Source organism: Salvia hispanica, chromosome 3 (genome assembly GCF_023119035.1).
Source record: "Salvia hispanica cultivar TCC Black 2014 chromosome 3, UniMelb_Shisp_WGS_1.0, whole genome shotgun sequence".
NCBI lineage: Eukaryota > Viridiplantae > Streptophyta > Magnoliopsida > Lamiales > Lamiaceae > Salvia > Salvia hispanica.
The window spans coordinates 15,634,683-15,651,369 of NC_062967.1; the positions used below are offsets into that span (position 1 = coordinate 15,634,683).

The 16,687-nt window shown below is 35.7% G+C and overlaps 2 protein-coding genes and 1 long non-coding RNA gene across 3 annotated transcripts in view; all 3 read left to right on the forward strand.

Moving 5' to 3' along the window:
- Window positions 1–1,148, forward strand: LOC125209414. The gene is made up of 3 exons (XM_048109016.1): window positions 1–42; window positions 246–751; window positions 938–1,148. The coding sequence occupies exons 1-3, from the start codon at window positions 1–3 to the stop codon at window positions 1,146–1,148; spliced, it is 759 nt and encodes a 252-aa protein (XP_047964973.1).
- A 7,089-nt stretch (window positions 1,149–8,237) lies between these two features.
- LOC125209417 lies at window positions 8,238–9,891 on the forward strand. The gene is made up of 9 exons (XM_048109019.1): window positions 8,238–8,450; window positions 8,529–8,576; window positions 8,637–8,696; window positions 8,924–9,013; window positions 9,121–9,213; window positions 9,293–9,396; window positions 9,476–9,548; window positions 9,668–9,780; window positions 9,864–9,891. The coding sequence occupies exons 1-9, from the start codon at window positions 8,238–8,240 to the stop codon at window positions 9,889–9,891; spliced, it is 822 nt and encodes a 273-aa protein (XP_047964976.1).
- Window positions 9,892–11,365: 1,474 nt separating this feature from the next.
- LOC125215886 overlaps window positions 11,366–16,687 on the forward strand; it is a 64,259-nt gene continuing 58,937 nt past the window's right edge. Inside the window, exons 1-3 of the long non-coding RNA XR_007175317.1 lie at window positions 11,366–11,581; window positions 11,767–11,949; window positions 12,016–12,102. This is a non-coding gene — a long non-coding RNA (uncharacterized LOC125215886). The remainder of the gene's footprint in view (window positions 11,582–11,766; window positions 11,950–12,015; window positions 12,103–16,687) is intronic.

Sequence of the window (16,687 nt, forward strand, 5' to 3'; positions counted from 1 at the left end):
ATGGCTAGTGGTAGTGGTAGTGGTGCGGGTAGCAGTGGTCAGGTGGTAGTGGTGGGAATGCTAATCACATAAGGCGGCGAATTAATGAAGAGTTGAGGGCTTATACGTCCGCCGAGATAAATCACTTGATACAAGAGTGGTTGCAGCAGCCGGCGGTACCTCGCCCCATCCATCATCGAACTGTAGTACTCCGGGACCACGTCACTGATCACCAACGGTTGTTTGACGACTATTTCACTGAGCAGCTGCGGTTTGGGGACAAAATTTTCAAGCAGCGTTTTAGGATGTATCAGAATCTATTTATGCGTATCGTGAACGCTTTAGAGCGTCAGTACAAGTATTTCAGGTTCAGGGAGGATGTGAGTGGTAGACCTGGTCACACGCCTATACAGAAGTGCACTGCCGCAATCAGGCAGTTGGCCTATGGAGACGCGACCGACATGTTCGACGAGTACCTCCACATCAGCGAGACGACTGCCCGCCAATGTCTCAAGTATTTTTGTCAGGGCGTCATTGAGATATTCAGTGAGAGGTATCTTCGAAAGCCTACCCCCGAAGACTGCCAGACTCTGATGGATATGCACGGGAATCAGCACGGGCCAGAGATGTTGGGTAGCATAGATTGTATGCACTGGGAATGGAAGAACTGCCTCACCGCTTGGAAAGGGCAGTGCACGACCGGCTTCAAAGGCAAGAATCCCACGATGATCCTCGAAGCCATAGCTGATTACCGACTATGGATTTGGCATGCGTATTTTGGGGTAGCCGGGTCGAACAACGACATCAACGTCCTCCATTCGTCGCCCCTTTTCAACAAGCAGTGCAAGGGCGTTGGTCCGACCATCAGTTTTGTCGCCAACGGCAACCAGCACGATATGGGTTACTATTTGGCGGATGGGATATACCCTAGGTGGCCCGTCTTTGTGAAGACGATCAGATGCCCAATAGACGAAAAGAAGATCTACTTTGCACAACGTCAAGAGGAGACGCGCAAGGATGTGGAGCCGGCATTTGGTGTGCTACAGGCTCGATGGGCGGCATTGAATGGTCCAACACGCTTGTGGTATCCTGACTGCATTGCTGATGTCATGTACGCATGTACTATCATGCACAACATGATTGTCGAAGATGAGTCCAGAACTGACTGATTGGGCCAATGAAGATATTGATGTTCTTGGTCCAAGCCATGACATGGCCATCGCCAATGTACGAATGAGGATACCTTATGGAGACGCCGATCGGGTCCGTGCATTTGCCGATCTTTCGACAAAAAGAAGCTCATATTCGACTCTAGAAAGATATAATTGAAGAGTTATGGGCGTGGAGGAGTACACGTTGAAGAAGGTATTATTTAATTATGTATGTTTTTTATTATTGGAAATAAAATAGTTGCATTTTCCCCGTATTCGTATAGAAATTTTAATTCCGATTCCGTAAATTACATATTTGTGAATTTTCATTATTGTTCTTGTCCGCCGGGATGTCCTTGGGATGTCTGCTATTATGCAGTGAGATGTCCTTATGACGTGGCAGGAGGTATTTTTAGGATGTCCGTGGACTTGTCCACAGTGACATCTGTCCCTATTGTAGATGCTTTAAGAAGTTTAGGACGAATTAATCAGGGATCAATTGCTTAGAATGATTTAATCAGTGGATTAATTACTTTAGATCTTAATTAAGCCCTCTGACTAAATTAATTAATCAGAGATCATTATATTTGAAAACTTTAACTAAAGCAAGAAGATTTAATAATTTAAAAATACGTATTCAAGAGATCAATTAGATTGGGCTAAGCCCAAACAACATTTAAGTGCTAATTTGTCAATGATATCTCCATGTGAGACTCAAAATCCGCATAACCAATAATATTTAATTGAACGTACCAAATAATCCCGTTCAAAATATAAGACTGAAATATTCCATGTAGTAGCATACTTCCAACAAATTGAACTGAACGAGTATTTGGGCTTCCACATGACTAATTTAATGTGTATGGCTATCTTTCAGTTGTCCAATTAAAGTGATCCAATAAAGATTAAAGTTTGGGCTAAAGTGTATTTAATTGTTACGGAAATAAGTGTAGATACCATAAAGTGATTTTCTATTTGATGAGGGACCGAATAGAAAATAAAGGGGTTTATATTTAATATAAATATAAGCTAGGGTTATGGTCCCCAGACGTCAGAAGAACATTCAATATCTCTGTATTCTCTCGGCAGACTATTGCAAAGAATGTCTCTGATCGTTTGGAAGATCCATAGCCGCTGCAAAGCAATTCCGCTGTTCAATTCATTATGAATCAAGGTACGCTTCCGCTCTACGGTTTATGCTCCTTCTCCGTCGTTCTCGGTTAATCATCATAGAGAGCTTTATATAATTGTTCATTCAATTATTCCAACAAGTGGTATCAGAGCCACTCTATTGATGATTCTCTGAGAATTGGGAAAAGGATATTAGGTTTATAATTTGATCGTATTTCAGTATTTTGAAATTCAAGGAATTAGTTTTCGGTTTTATTCTTAAAGTATATTTATAGCCGCCGTTTAAATTACTTGTTTATAAACAAAAGGAATTGTTTATAATATTTTGAATCAATGTTTCGGTGGTTGTGGAATCTGTTTTTGGTGTACTAGAATTGATTCTTATTATTTCAATTCATATTTTGAAGAGTTCTAATTATGAATGTTTATGCACACTTACCGAGATTGCATGATTGACCTTGTTGTATAAACATGTTTTGCATAATTGACTTCTTTGGTTTAGGAATTGATATTTCAATTCATGTACACGGCGTAAGGTAAGTCTAATTTGGTTTACGAATTGGTTATTACTTGTGTGCTACGTACTTCAGTTTATGTTGAGAATTTGCAAATTTTGGTGGTCTTGGTTGAGAATTAGGAATTACATGTTCAGATTCATGGTTAAGTTCATGTATGCGTAAATCTAGTCTTTTGGTTTAGGAAGGATATTTCAGTTCTTTGTTGTTATATCCACGTATACATATCGCCTTGGATGAACTGAGAAATTAAAAAATTCTGCTTACGGATGTTTGGTCAAAAGTGTCTGTAACTTGTAAACTGCAAATCTCATAAGGGGTGATTAAGATTTATGTTCTTATTTGCTATGTGAATTCATAAAGTTTAGAGTTTGTGTTTTATGGATTTTTTGGTTGTTTTGATGTTGCTTTTGGATGTGTTTATGTTCGTCGCTTACGATCTTGGGAACATCAAAATTCGGATATTTTGTCGATTTTAGTGAAAATCGGATTTGGAAAAATTTTATGAAATCCCATTAGGAGTCAGCAATTTGCGATTTGCTGGGGAACTATAGGGTTGGCCGTCAGGATTTAGCAACTTGCTGAGTTCGCAAGGTATGCGAACCCGGTGACTCGTTGGCTAGCCACTATATTCCAGACAGTTAACAACGACTTGCTTGCAAGCGTTTGTATTCAGTTTTAAAATTTTAAATTCAATAATTTTGGTGCATCTCATGTTCCTTTATTGATGTGTGTGTATTTTAATGCGAATATTAGTCGGCCCACAGGAAGATTAATATTTGGCACGAGATACACACATACCTTTAGTGATAAATACGTGACAATTATTTAGTTTTCATGTAAGTAATGTGTGATGCCCACAGGTGGACACTGTTTAACATGATCTTATTGTCAGTGTTTGATCATTATAAAGAGAATACCACTTACAAATTCACATTACTGTCAAAGGACTTATTGTGAATGTTGTGCTCGGTACCTCGATATAGTTTACTAATGTTCAAATAGATTAGTCGAAATAAGACGTTGCAACAGTAACCTCTCTTGTCTAGACTTCTTTACTGCGAATGTTAGGACGGTAAGTATGTGTGTATTTTAATGCGGATATTAGTCGGCCCACAGGAAGATTGATATTTGGCACGAGATACACACATACCTGTGGTGATAAATATGTGATGATTATCCAGTTTTCGTGTGAGTAAATGTGAAGCCCACAGGTGGACATTGCTTGACATGATCTTATTGTCAGTGTTTGATTACTGCAAAAGGTTACCACTTGCAAGTTCATATTACTGTCCACAGACTTGATTTGAATGTTGTGCCGGTACCTCGAGATGTTACCATTTTATTTGAATTTTATGATGTGAGCATGACAATTAATTTGGTTTTGTTCTCTATTCAATTGTGATGTCATCTGCTTCTGCAGTTTCTTCCAACATGAACAATATGTTAGTATTGAATGAGTCAAAATTTAAGGATTACAAAGATTATATTTTGATTGCTCTGGATTGCATGGATCTAGATTACGCGCTAAGGATTGAATAACCTACTTCTCCTACGGACAATAGTACTTCTTATCAAAGGAGAAACTACGAGAAGTAGGAATACTCGAATCGTGTAAGTCTACTGATCATTGGGTTTAGCATCCCAGAAGCCTTTCAAGGCACTGCATCTGAGTATATCACTAAAGCCAGTGAATACCTTGCCAAAATTAAGGAACGTTTTGTGAAAAACATTAAGGTTGAGACAAGCGTGCTTGATCTCAATAAAGTATAAGGGCAAGGGCAACATAAGGGAGCACATTCTGAAAATGTCTCACGTTGCTTCACTTAAGCTTGAATTCTAAAGACTTGTTTGCGCATTTGGTGTTGCACATCTGGTCAGTATCTCAAGAAATAAAGTAAAGGGCATTAAGAAAAAGTGTATTGAGAATGTTGCTATGGATAAGGGTTCATCACAAAGGTAACAACATAAGGACAATGATAGTTGTTTCTTTTGTGGTAGACATGAATATAAAAAGAAGAATTGTGACAAATATCACGCATGACGTACAAAGGAAGTTACAATTCTTGTTTGGTCTGTTCTGAAGTTAATTTGGCTTCAGTCCCTAATGATATTTTGGTGGGTAGTTTCTGGTGCTACTGCTCACATAAGGTTATCAATGCAAGGTTGTCTGAGCTACCGAAAGTCAATTGATGGTGAAAGATACATCTATGTGGGATAAGACAAATCGGTGGAATTATAGACTATTGGGCATTGTAGATTGTTATTAAAGACTGGAATTATTTGGTTTTGAAAGACACTTTATTGTACTGTCTTTTAGACAAAATTTATTTCTATTTCTGCTTTGGACAAATTTGGTTTCTCTCGTTCATTCAGAAATAGTAAAGTTCTTCCTTCAAATAATTCTAGTATTGTGGGCACTGTTTCTTAAGTGCATATAACAATCTTTGTATGCTCGATTATGTTACTTCATATTCAGAAGCTTTAAATGTTGAATAAAAAGGGACTAAGCAAATTAAATAATGAAAATTTGGTTAATTTATGACACAGGTGTTTTGGTTATATCTCAAAATAAAGGATTGTGAGACTTGTGTCAGATGTTGTGTTGAATACACTTATCTTTTCAAAACTTGATTTGTGTGTTCAATGTATCGAATGAAAGCAGACCAAACTTAAGAAATTAGGTGCCAATAGAGATATAAATTTTAGAATTGATATATACAGACATTTGTGGTTCATTCACTTCGGTTTCTTGGAATGATCAACAATATTTTATATCATTCTTAGGCGAATATTCTTGTTTTGGGCACCTACATTTAATCTAGATACCATAAAGTTTAGGTGCCAATAGAGATATAAATTTTAGAATTGATATATACAGACATTTGTGGTTCATTCACTTCGGTTTCTTGGAATGATCAACAATATTTTATATCATTCATAGGCGAATATTCTTGTTTTGGGCACCTACATTTAATCTATTAAAAGTCTGGGGCTTTAGACAAGTTCAAAATATTCAGGGCTGATGTTGAGCTCCAACTCAACAAAGACATTAAGAAAGTCAAATCTGGTTGTTGTTGCGAATACTACGACAGAAATGACTGCCCGGGTGAACAATGTCAAAGACCTTTTGCCTTCTATTTTGAAGAGTGTGGGATCGTCCTTTGTACACCATGCCGGGATCGCCTTGCATGAGTGGTGTAGCTAAAAGACGAAATAAAACTCTTAAAGATATGTGAAGGAGTATGATTTATCATTCTTCCTTGTCGCATTCGCTTTAGGGAGAGGCATTAAGACGGTAGCATATATTCTCACTTTGGTCTTCTAGAGAAAATTTAGGGGTTTTTAAATTTTATGTTCTCACAAAAGGAACTAATTTTGGGAAGAGAAATATAGTATTCCTTGAGGATGTTGTATTTGGGGGAAGAATGTGTTAAGGAGCATTACTTTTGAGGAGGAGTCTGTATAGACACCTACTACTGCTTCTGACAATGATCAGGTATCAATTACTATCATTGAAGAAGAAGCATATCAAGAACCTCAAGATGATATTGTTGTAAACATTCAATCTCATGCGGATGATATCATTTAAAGTCAATCTCAACAACCTCAATTAAGACTCTCGTCAATGGTACCACAAATTTTATGAAGTAATTCTTTCATTTGGAATCAGAAAGAATGCTATTGATGGTTGTGTGTATCACAAGTTCAGTGGGAGCAAATGCATCTTCTTTTGTATTTGAAATCGAAAGAAATAATTTTCGATTGTCACAGAAGGGATATAGTGAAAAGGTGCCTAAAGTATTTGAGATGCAAAATTGCAAATAAAGAAATACCCCTATGACTAAAGGAGACAAACCTAGTCTCATTCAGTGTCCTAAGATAAATCTTGAGATTTAGAAAATGCAGAAGGTTCCATATGCTTCGGTGATTGAGAGCCTAATGTGTGCTCAAGTGTGTATTAGACCCAATTTGGTTTTAATTGTTTATATGTTGGGAAGATATTTCAATAACCCGATATAGATCATTAGGAAGCAGCAAAATGGGTTATGAGATATTTATAGAGAACTAAGTATTACATGCTCACATACAGAAAATCAGATCATTTGGAGAGATCTTTAGGCATTTTGATTCTGATTTTGTTAGATGCCAATACAGTAAAGGATCCATTTTTGGTTACGTATGTCTGTTGGCTGTAGAGCCATTTCGTGGAGAAGTGCTGAGCAAACACTTGTAGCTACTTCTGCCATGATAACAGAATTCGTAACTTGTTTTGGGGCATCTAGTTAATGAATATGACTGTGAAATTTTGTCACTAGGCTGCATACTGTTAAGGTAATGAAAGACCACTTAAGTTATGTTGTGACAATAACTCTGCAGTATTATATTCTAAAACAATAGGAGCTTCCTGATTGTTAAATAAAGAGTTCGGAATGGAAAAATACATATAGAGCATAAGGGAGCGGATTTGATGATGACAAATCCGCTCATCAAGGGACTATCACCCAAGGTCTTTCATGGGCATGTAGCTCAAATGGGTGTTATGTTGTTTAAGGGTACTTCCGTTCAGTGGGAGTAGTTTTGGTTATTGCTCTATATTGTATTTTGAACATGAAGTTATTATGTTTTGTCCATTATTTTTGGTTTGATCTCACTTTGGGAGGACCAGTTGGAAATAGGCATGTATGATCACCTTGCATGAAATTTTCATGCTACACTCCATAATTGATCTGTTGTTGATTATATTTGCATATGTGATTACTGATGGGTTTAATCATGAAAAAATATGGTGACTGCCCCTTTAGTCCTATGTCGATATGGTTGATAATAAGATTGTTCGGAAATACACTATGTGATAGCACTTTTGAGCGCTCATTCAGTTTGTACACATTTATTTGGTGTCATGTGTTGCCCAAGTGGGAGATTGTTAGAAATTTGGGCTTCCACATGCCTAATTTAATGTGTATGGCTATCTTTCAGTTGTCCAATTAAAGTGATCCAATAAAGATTAAAGTTTGGGCTAAAGTGTATTTAATTGTTACGGAAATAAGTGTAGATACCATAAAGTGATTTTCTATTTGATGAGGGACCGAATAGAAAATAAAGGGGTTTATATTTAATATAAATATAAGCTAGGGTTATGGTCCCCAAACGTCAGAAGAACATTCAATATCTCTGTATTCTCTCGGCAGACTATTGCAAAGAATGTCTCTGATCGTTTGGAAGATCCATAGCCGCTGCAAAGCAATTCCGCTGTTCAATTCATTATGAATCAAGGTACGCTTCCGCTCTACGGTTTATGCTCCTTCTCCGTCGTTCTCGGTTAATCATCATAGAGAGCTTTATGTAATTGTTCATTCAATTATTCCAACAAATTACATACCCAGATTCGATCCGCAACAAATAATTTGAACGTATAAATAGATAAAAAAAAAAAATCCAAAAACGGAAGTAGCCAGAGATGTACAGAGCAAAGAGTCTCTACCAAATCGCCACACCTTGTCAGCAGCGGCTGAGTCACTCCTCGGCCGCATCGAGAGTCGGTTATGAACGTAAGAGGAAGAAATGGATGTCGCAGGAGCTCACGGGAGGTGTGTTGGAGCTCACGTGCAACTCATCAGCGCCTAGCGGAATCTGCAATGTCTATTTTGTTGGAACTGTTCACGATTGTCCGGTAATTAATTTACTAGTAATTTTTTTTATCGTATTATAATGCACCATATAGCTAAATTTAATTGTTCTTCATCTCCAGAAATCTGGGAGATTAACTCAGGCTGTGGTGAAATTCTTCAAGCCAGAGGTACTTTCTATGTTATTTATTATTATTATTTGCATTCTCCAATAATATAGTATTGTGTAGGTTGTTTTCTTGGAGTTGTGCTCTGAGCGCAAAAATGTTATAATGCTTCAACCTAAGAAGGTAAATGTGGTTGATTTGTGTTGTTATATATAGTTAGTCTAGGATTAATGTTTGTTTAGTATTGCAGGTCCCAAGCCTTGGAGAAATGGTGGATATGTGGAGGAAGAATATGACAGTTTAATTTCATATATTCTTTATAACTGGTTTAATGCTAAGATAGTATGGATCTATATTAATGTTAGTAGAGAGAAACATCTTTATCAGGTCCCTTGCATAATTATTCCTAGAATCAAGCTAAAGAATATGAATTATGGGATGGTACATCCTGTGGAGAGTTTTACTTGGGAAATGAGGAAGCAATGAAATATGGAGGCAAGGTTATACTTGGTGATCGACTAGATTCGGTGTGAGCTTTATCTCTTTATTAATTAAGGCCTAACCCCAATTTTTCTTTGCCCACAAAATAAGCTTTTTTTTTTGGTAGATTACACTTATGAGATATATGGGTAAGGCGTCTCTTTTGCATATGTTGAGAGGAGATGAGAACTTTCGTTTGCCAAAAGATATCTGCAAGAAGGCATGCTCATTAATTACCTTGTAGTACTACAAGAGTGACAGACTTTATTTAATTGTGTGTTTGATTTTCTTCTATGTAGCTCGGGCATGGAAAGATTCATGCTGGCGCGGTGGACAAATATAATGAGTTGGGTGCCAAGCATGATCCTATCATGGACGAGATTTTAGTCAATGAGCGCGATCAGTTTGTGTTCTCGATTAACTTTCTAATTCATCTTTACCAATTGTGAGTTTTGTAATTGTACTTTCATTTTTGTACATAGATATATGTCAGCAAAGCTACGAGAAGTTGCAGTCCAGCATGAGTCCGTGGTTGCTGTCATCGGAATGGCCCACGTACCATGAATCAAGAAGTACTAGAGTCGGAAACACCCTATAGACGTAAACATCTTACTTTCAAGTAAACTAAATATCATAAGGATGTGTTTAATTTGTTGTAAGGTTGAATGTTTCAGGTTGAGCAACTTCTTAGCATTCCAAAACAGCCAATAAGAATGTGGCGTGTTCTTGCATTTATGAAAGGAGTTTTAGTCATAATCTTGAGGCTCATACGCATCAGCATCAAAAGGTACATTGTGTTTTGTAAATGTCTTAATATCAATTCAATTGAGAGGCAAATGCTTTACTTATTTTTGCACTACTCCTAAACAGGCGCAGGGACAAGGTTAAGAAGATATAAGATAATATTACAAGTCGACCAATTCCTTAATTTGCTTCATCAGAAAATGAAGGTGGCTGCTCTCTTCACCTTCTCTCCACCGGGATCAATCCAAAATGACATCTCCTCAGCCATCACGCTCAACCTGTACATTTTTTTACGTAATGAGTTGGGGAGAACTATATAAATAAAAATGGGCTTTTTTCACGGGACAGACGGAAAAGGAATGATAGTCATATGGTGCCATGTATGAAGACATGCCTTGAAGGGCAATTCCATTAATCGAAGTACTTTTTTACTATTTTCAAGTTTTTTTCGAACGAAAATACTCTCAATGCCTTCCATTAACTTACTAATACTCCCCCATATAAAAAAAAGAAACATTTGAAAAGGCACGGATTTTAATGTACAATTGGTAAAGTAAGAGATAAGAAAATAAAAATGAGTAAAATAGGAGAGAGGAAAAGAAAAGGTAGAGTTAATGGATTATGGGGTCCATGTCCTAAAATAGAAAGATTCTAAAGTTTCTATTTTTAAGGAACGATCCAAAATGGAAATAGTTGATATTTTTAAAAGACGGACGGAGTAGTATTTAAAAATTAAATAAAATATTTTAATATATTTTTTAATAATAAACTAATATAATAGTAATATTTAAGTATTACTAGTGTTTATTGACTTAATTTTTTTGAGTATCCATATCCCAAAAATATTTTAAAATTATTTTATTATATAAAGTTAAAAAAGGAACATATCAAGTGATTAATTTTTATTTGGAAAAATAATAATATTTTACTATCTCTTACTTTATTACTCTTCATATTTTTTATTTATCTCTCACTTACATTATTCTCCACTTAATTCAATAAATATTGTTTTCTTAAATAAACCCCAAACAAAAAGAAGTTGATCTTTCCATGCGGGACATCGACAATATTTTGATTATGAAAAATACTACTCCCTCCGTCCCACAAAAGATGTCACACTTGTGGGACGCTCACGGAATTTTAGGAGGTTTTGTTTTGTGTGTTAAATGGAGAGAGAAAAATATAATTTTTATATTCATGTGAGAGAGAATTTTTTCCAAAAAATGGAAATGTGACATCTTTTGTGGGACAAACTAAAAAGGAAAGTGTGACATCTTTTGTGGGACGGAGGGAATACTAATAAAGTAAATATTATCTTTTTAAATTGAGTGAATTATTGTTAAGGAATAATACACAGATCTTAAAATAAAACTATAGACAGACTAATTTCATATGGATGTAGAACTAATTTCAAATCATATGGATGTAGTACTAATTTCAAATCATATGGATGTAGTATATAAAATGATAGTAGTATTAGAGAAAATTTTCTTGAAATGCAACAGAATTAATGGAATGGGTCAAAATTCATAAAACGGTTGAATAAGTCAGTAAATAAATATTTTTAACATATAAATAGATAAAAAAAAAAAATCCAAAAACGGAAGTAGCCAGAGATGTACAGAGCAAAGCGTCTCTACCAAATCGTCGCTCTCTTCACCACCACACATTGTCAGCGGCGGCTGAGTCACTCCTCGGCCGCATCGAGAGTCGGTTATGAACGTAAGAGGAAGAAATGGATGCCGCAGGAACTCACGGGAGGTGTGGTGGAGCTCACGTGCAAATCATCTGCGCCTAGCGTCGTCTGCAATGTCTATTTGGTTGGAACTCATCACTGTTCTCCGGTAATTTACTGTTTTTTTTTTTAATCGTATTATGTTGATCAACCAATAGCAACATTGCAGCGAAAAAAATTAGTATAAATTTTATCATAAATTATAAATTAATATTGTCACATATTTTAAAAAAATGTAACTGGAAAAAAGTGAAATAGAATGTGAAGCTGAATTCAAATTTTCTTCTATTCCAGGAATGTGCGAAAGTAGCCCAAGCTGCTGTGCGATTCTTCAAGCCAGAGGCAGTTTCTTAATTAGCTATATATATTTTGTAATATAGCTATGTTGTTATGATTATGATTATGCATCTAGTGCAGGTTGTTTTCTTGGAGTTGTGCTCTTTTCGCAAATCTATTTTGATGGGTCAGATTAGGAAGGTATTGTCTGTGAAGAGTTATATATATAGTCACTCCACAAAAGATGTTTCTAATTTTGCGTTGCAGGCCCCAACCATTCGAGAAATGGTGGATATGTGGAGGAACAATATGACAGCTTCGTTTATTCTTTACGAGTGGTACATTTGCAAGCTGGTATATATGGTTCAATATTAATTTTAACTAATTTAGTATATGTGGAGGAACAACTTTAATTTTTGGCATGTCCCTTAATTTTCCTAGGTTCAAGATGAAATTTTCGCCCGGCCACGGTTAGTTCCTCGGCAGCTCTGCGCGACTTTCGTCAAACGGCCATATCTCTCTCATCCGAACTCCGTTTGGGGTGTGTGAGGTACCCACGCGAAGATATTTCGACGATGAAGATGATGGTGGCCTTGGATCAGCATTTGGACACTGTCTTAGTAGGCAGATTGTCGTTTGAACAGACCCCCAGTTTCGATTTGGTGCGGAGTCGAGCCGAATTTGGTGTATTGCTCTCGAGACACCCGAGTCTTCCTCCTGGGCCTCCTCTTTGAGTCTTAAGCTTGTTATGAATAGACCTAAGGACTCTAGCATCTTCCTACTCTTCTTCCTCGTCCTCTTTTGGTGTACGTCCTTGAGCGGGCTCGATGTATGATGCGTGTCGGTTGGGTTCGCATTATATATCCTGTGGAGAGTTTTACTTGGCAAATGAGGAAGCAACGAAATATGGAGCCAAGGTTATACTTGGTGATCGACCATATCCGGTGTGAGCTTTTACTATCTCTTTACCAAAATCCACATTTTCACTCAGAAATTATTCTACATAGTGTTTTAAAATCTTTTTGGTAGGTTACATACATGAGATATATGGGCAAGGCGTCTCTTTTAGATTTGCTCATTTTTGAGAGCACAAATTTGCCAATTTATCACGACAAGAAGGCATGCTTATTTACCTTATACTATACTCCTACAATATATTATACTCCACTTGTGTGTGTGCTTGAAAAGTGGAGTTTTGGTTTATGTAGTTGCGTGGAAAGATTCATGCTGGTACTGTGGATCGATTGAATGAGGAGATAGCCAAGGAGGATCCTATCTGGGCCCAGACTTTTACCGATGAGCGCGATCAGTTTGTGTTGTCAATTAGTAACCTTCTAATTCATCTTCACCAATTGTGATTAATTTCGTACATTTTTTGTATATAGGTACATGTCCGCACAGATACTAGAAGTCGCAGCCCAACATGAGTCTGTGGTTGTGGTCGTCGGGTCGGCCCACATACCAGGAATCAAAAACTACTGGAATCAGAAACACCCTATCGACGTAAGTTTTTTATTATCTCAAGTCAAAAACTCTTATTATCGAATATAAGGATGTGAATGTCTCAGGTTAAGCAACTTCTTAGCGTTCCAAAACAACCAATAACGGTGGTCAGTATAGTTTCTTTTACTATAGCAATATTAGGCATAATTTTGAGGATCATATGCACCAGTTACAAAAGGTACATTGTGTTTTCGAACCGTCTTAATTTCAATTGAGAGTCAATTAATGCTTTAATTAGTTGTTTTCCACTACTCATAATCAGGCGCAAGCTAAGGCTCAGCAAGATTTAAGATGTTACATGTCGAGCGAGCCGCTCCTTAATCTGCATCATCGAAGAATGAAAGTGGCTGGTAGAGTATGTTGTTAATAAAGACATTTTACTTTGTGTTTGAGCAAAGAATGTGATGGTGTAAATAATTATTGTAATCGGAGCAACACTAGTTTCTTGAAGACGAAATAGTATTATATTATTCAAAATCTGCATTCCAAACAAATACATTCCCCTAGTGACCCTAAAGGAAATAAAATCAAAACTAGTAAATTAAATACTCCATCCGTCCCTGAATATTTGTCACCTATTTCCTTTTTCGTCCGTCCTTAAAATTTTGTCACCTTTTACTTTTATCATTTTTGGTAGTGGACCCCATATTCCACTAACTCATTTTCACTTACATTTTATTATGAAACTAATATATAAAAGTAGGATCCACATGTCATTAACTTTTTCAACTAACTTTCGAATACATTTCTTAAAATTCATGCCGGGTCAAATGGTGACAAATTATAGGGGACGGAGGGAGTTTAAGTTTGGAAAAACAGTAAATTGAATTTTTTTTTGCCCTATAACGATGTCCGGCGGCCAATTCCAACACAATTTCGCAGTCACGTGGTGAATTTCACATCATTTTGTGCAAATTTCCAATGAGAGAAATATGCCCTTGTTCATAATTGAAGTTATCAAATGGTAGAGTTTGTGTACGTACACTTTTTGCCCGGGCAAGTAGTTTGTGCGACAAACTCACCCGGCCCGGGTAAGTACTCTTGAATCTAATTTCTTCTTTCTTTGTCACCCTGATCTTAGTTTTTACCTCCCGATTGATCACCTCCCACAATGGGAAAAATATACTTTTGTAAGCCTAAGATCGGAAACTTAGGGGCTGAAATTATGCTACAACAACAAACTAATTGGACTAAAAATGTTTTATATAGATGTAAATCATTGTACTAATATTTGAGAAATTGATGTAAACCATTGTAATATTTGAGAAATTATGACAAATTTAAATATTTTAGATATTATTAGAATTTTAAATAACATATATAAACTTTTATATATCTAATTTTAATCCAATTAAAAAAGTACTTAGTCCGTCCGCGAATAGGAGTCTTGTTTTGCCATTTTCGTCCGTCCGCAAATAGGAGTCTTGTTTTGCCATTTTCGTCCGTCCGCAAATAGGAGTCTTGTTTTCCCATTTTAGTCCGTCCGCGAATAGGAGTCATGTTTTCCCATTTTAGTCCGTTTGCGAATTGGAGTCCCGGTTCATAATTATCATAAATGGTAAAAAGGCCCCACATATCATATAAAACTAATATATGCATGTGAGACTCATAATCCAAGGTAAAATATATACTCCCTCCGTTCCACAGTAATAGAGGCATTTCATTTTCTGCACTCGTTTTGAGAAAACGATACTCCCTCCGTCCCACAAAAGATGTTGTTAAATGGAGAGAGAATATAATTTTTATATTCATGTGAGAGAGAACTTTTACTAAAAAAGGAAATGTGACATTTTTTGTGAGACAAACTAAAAAGGAAAGTGTGACATCTTTTGTGGGACGGATGGAGTATTAAATAGTTAAAGTGGGGAGAGAATAAGTAAGAGAGAATAACGTAGATAAGAGTCTTATCTACAATATTCTCTCTCTTACTTTACTTTTTCTCCATTTTAACTATTTATTGACATTTTTTACATCTAGAAATAGAGAGAAATTAATGAAAATTTTCTTAAATTAAATTAATATTGAAAAACTGTCATAAATTTGTTTTTAGTAAATGCCGATTTTAACATTAAGAGCTTATTTGAACCCAGATATATATTAGAAGCTATTTAATCTGGGAATAAACATTGGGGAGGGGGGTGGGGATGGTTGTATTTGACCATTTTCTTTCAAAGGGAAAAATATAGTAGAAGTACATATTTAGCTCTAAAGGGGAAGAAACTCTAAATTAGGCAATCAAAAGTCAAACAAATATAGTCTTTTGAGTAATAGAGATATTAGTATGATCTTAAAATTTACAAAGTCTAACATATTCAATCTTTTATGAAATAATTTAGAGAGAACATCTTTTTTTGTCCACGAACTTTGTCAAAGTATTATTTTACGTCCGTGAACTTTGAAAATATCATTTGAGGTCCATCAACTATGGGTTAATATCATTTGAAGTACTTTTTTACTATTTCCAAGTTTTTTTAAACGAAAATACCTTCAATATCTTTAAGTGTTTATATTTTTAATAAACTTATCATATACTCATATGTTTTATAAATATCTTTACTATATATTTTTGATAAATTTTCTAAATATAGTTTGACCTTCAATATTATCACTTAATTTTGTGACATGCAAGAAAATATTCTTATTCAATTTTTTATTATTAAAGAAAAGTTATTTATTCAATTTTAAAATTCTTTAATATAAAAAATTGAATAAGAATATTTTCTTGCATGTCACAAAATTAAGTGATAATATTGAAGGTCAAATTATATTTAGAAAAATCGTCAAAAATATATTGTAAAGGTATTTATAAAAAATATGAGTATATGATAAGTTAATTAAAAATATATACCCTTTAAAGCATTGAAGAGGGTATTTTCGTCCAGAAAAACTTGTAAATAGTTAAAAAGTACTTCAAATGATATTAACCCATAGTTGATCCCCGCTTCAAAAACCCTCAACCACTTTGCTAAACCTAGTATAGGGAAGTAGGGATCGATCCCACAGAGTAGGCGATTTGGTAAGCACTCGTGAATCAAGCGTATTTGGGAGTATTTTTGGTGTTGGCTGCTGCCACGCATTTTCTTGGGTTGAGGAAAATTAAAATTAACTTGACTTGGGAATATTAGAAAGAAACTTAACCTAACAGCTAGACCTAGGAGATAATTCTACAGTGGGACCACATCTAAGAAAAAGCAGTAGTACGACTGGAAAGTGGCAGAATAACTAACTCTCGTACTAACTGACAGTGACATCGTCTTTTACAACCAAATTCGCATAAAACTTCTTGAGAAAACACATAAGCAAATAAAAAAACAGGGCTACTAACTTGAAATCAAATCTATGCATAAATAACAAAGAACTTAATAGATCTTCTGCATACCCAGACGAAGTGAAAATAGAAAACAAAGGAAATAAAACAAGTCTATCAACTAAAGCT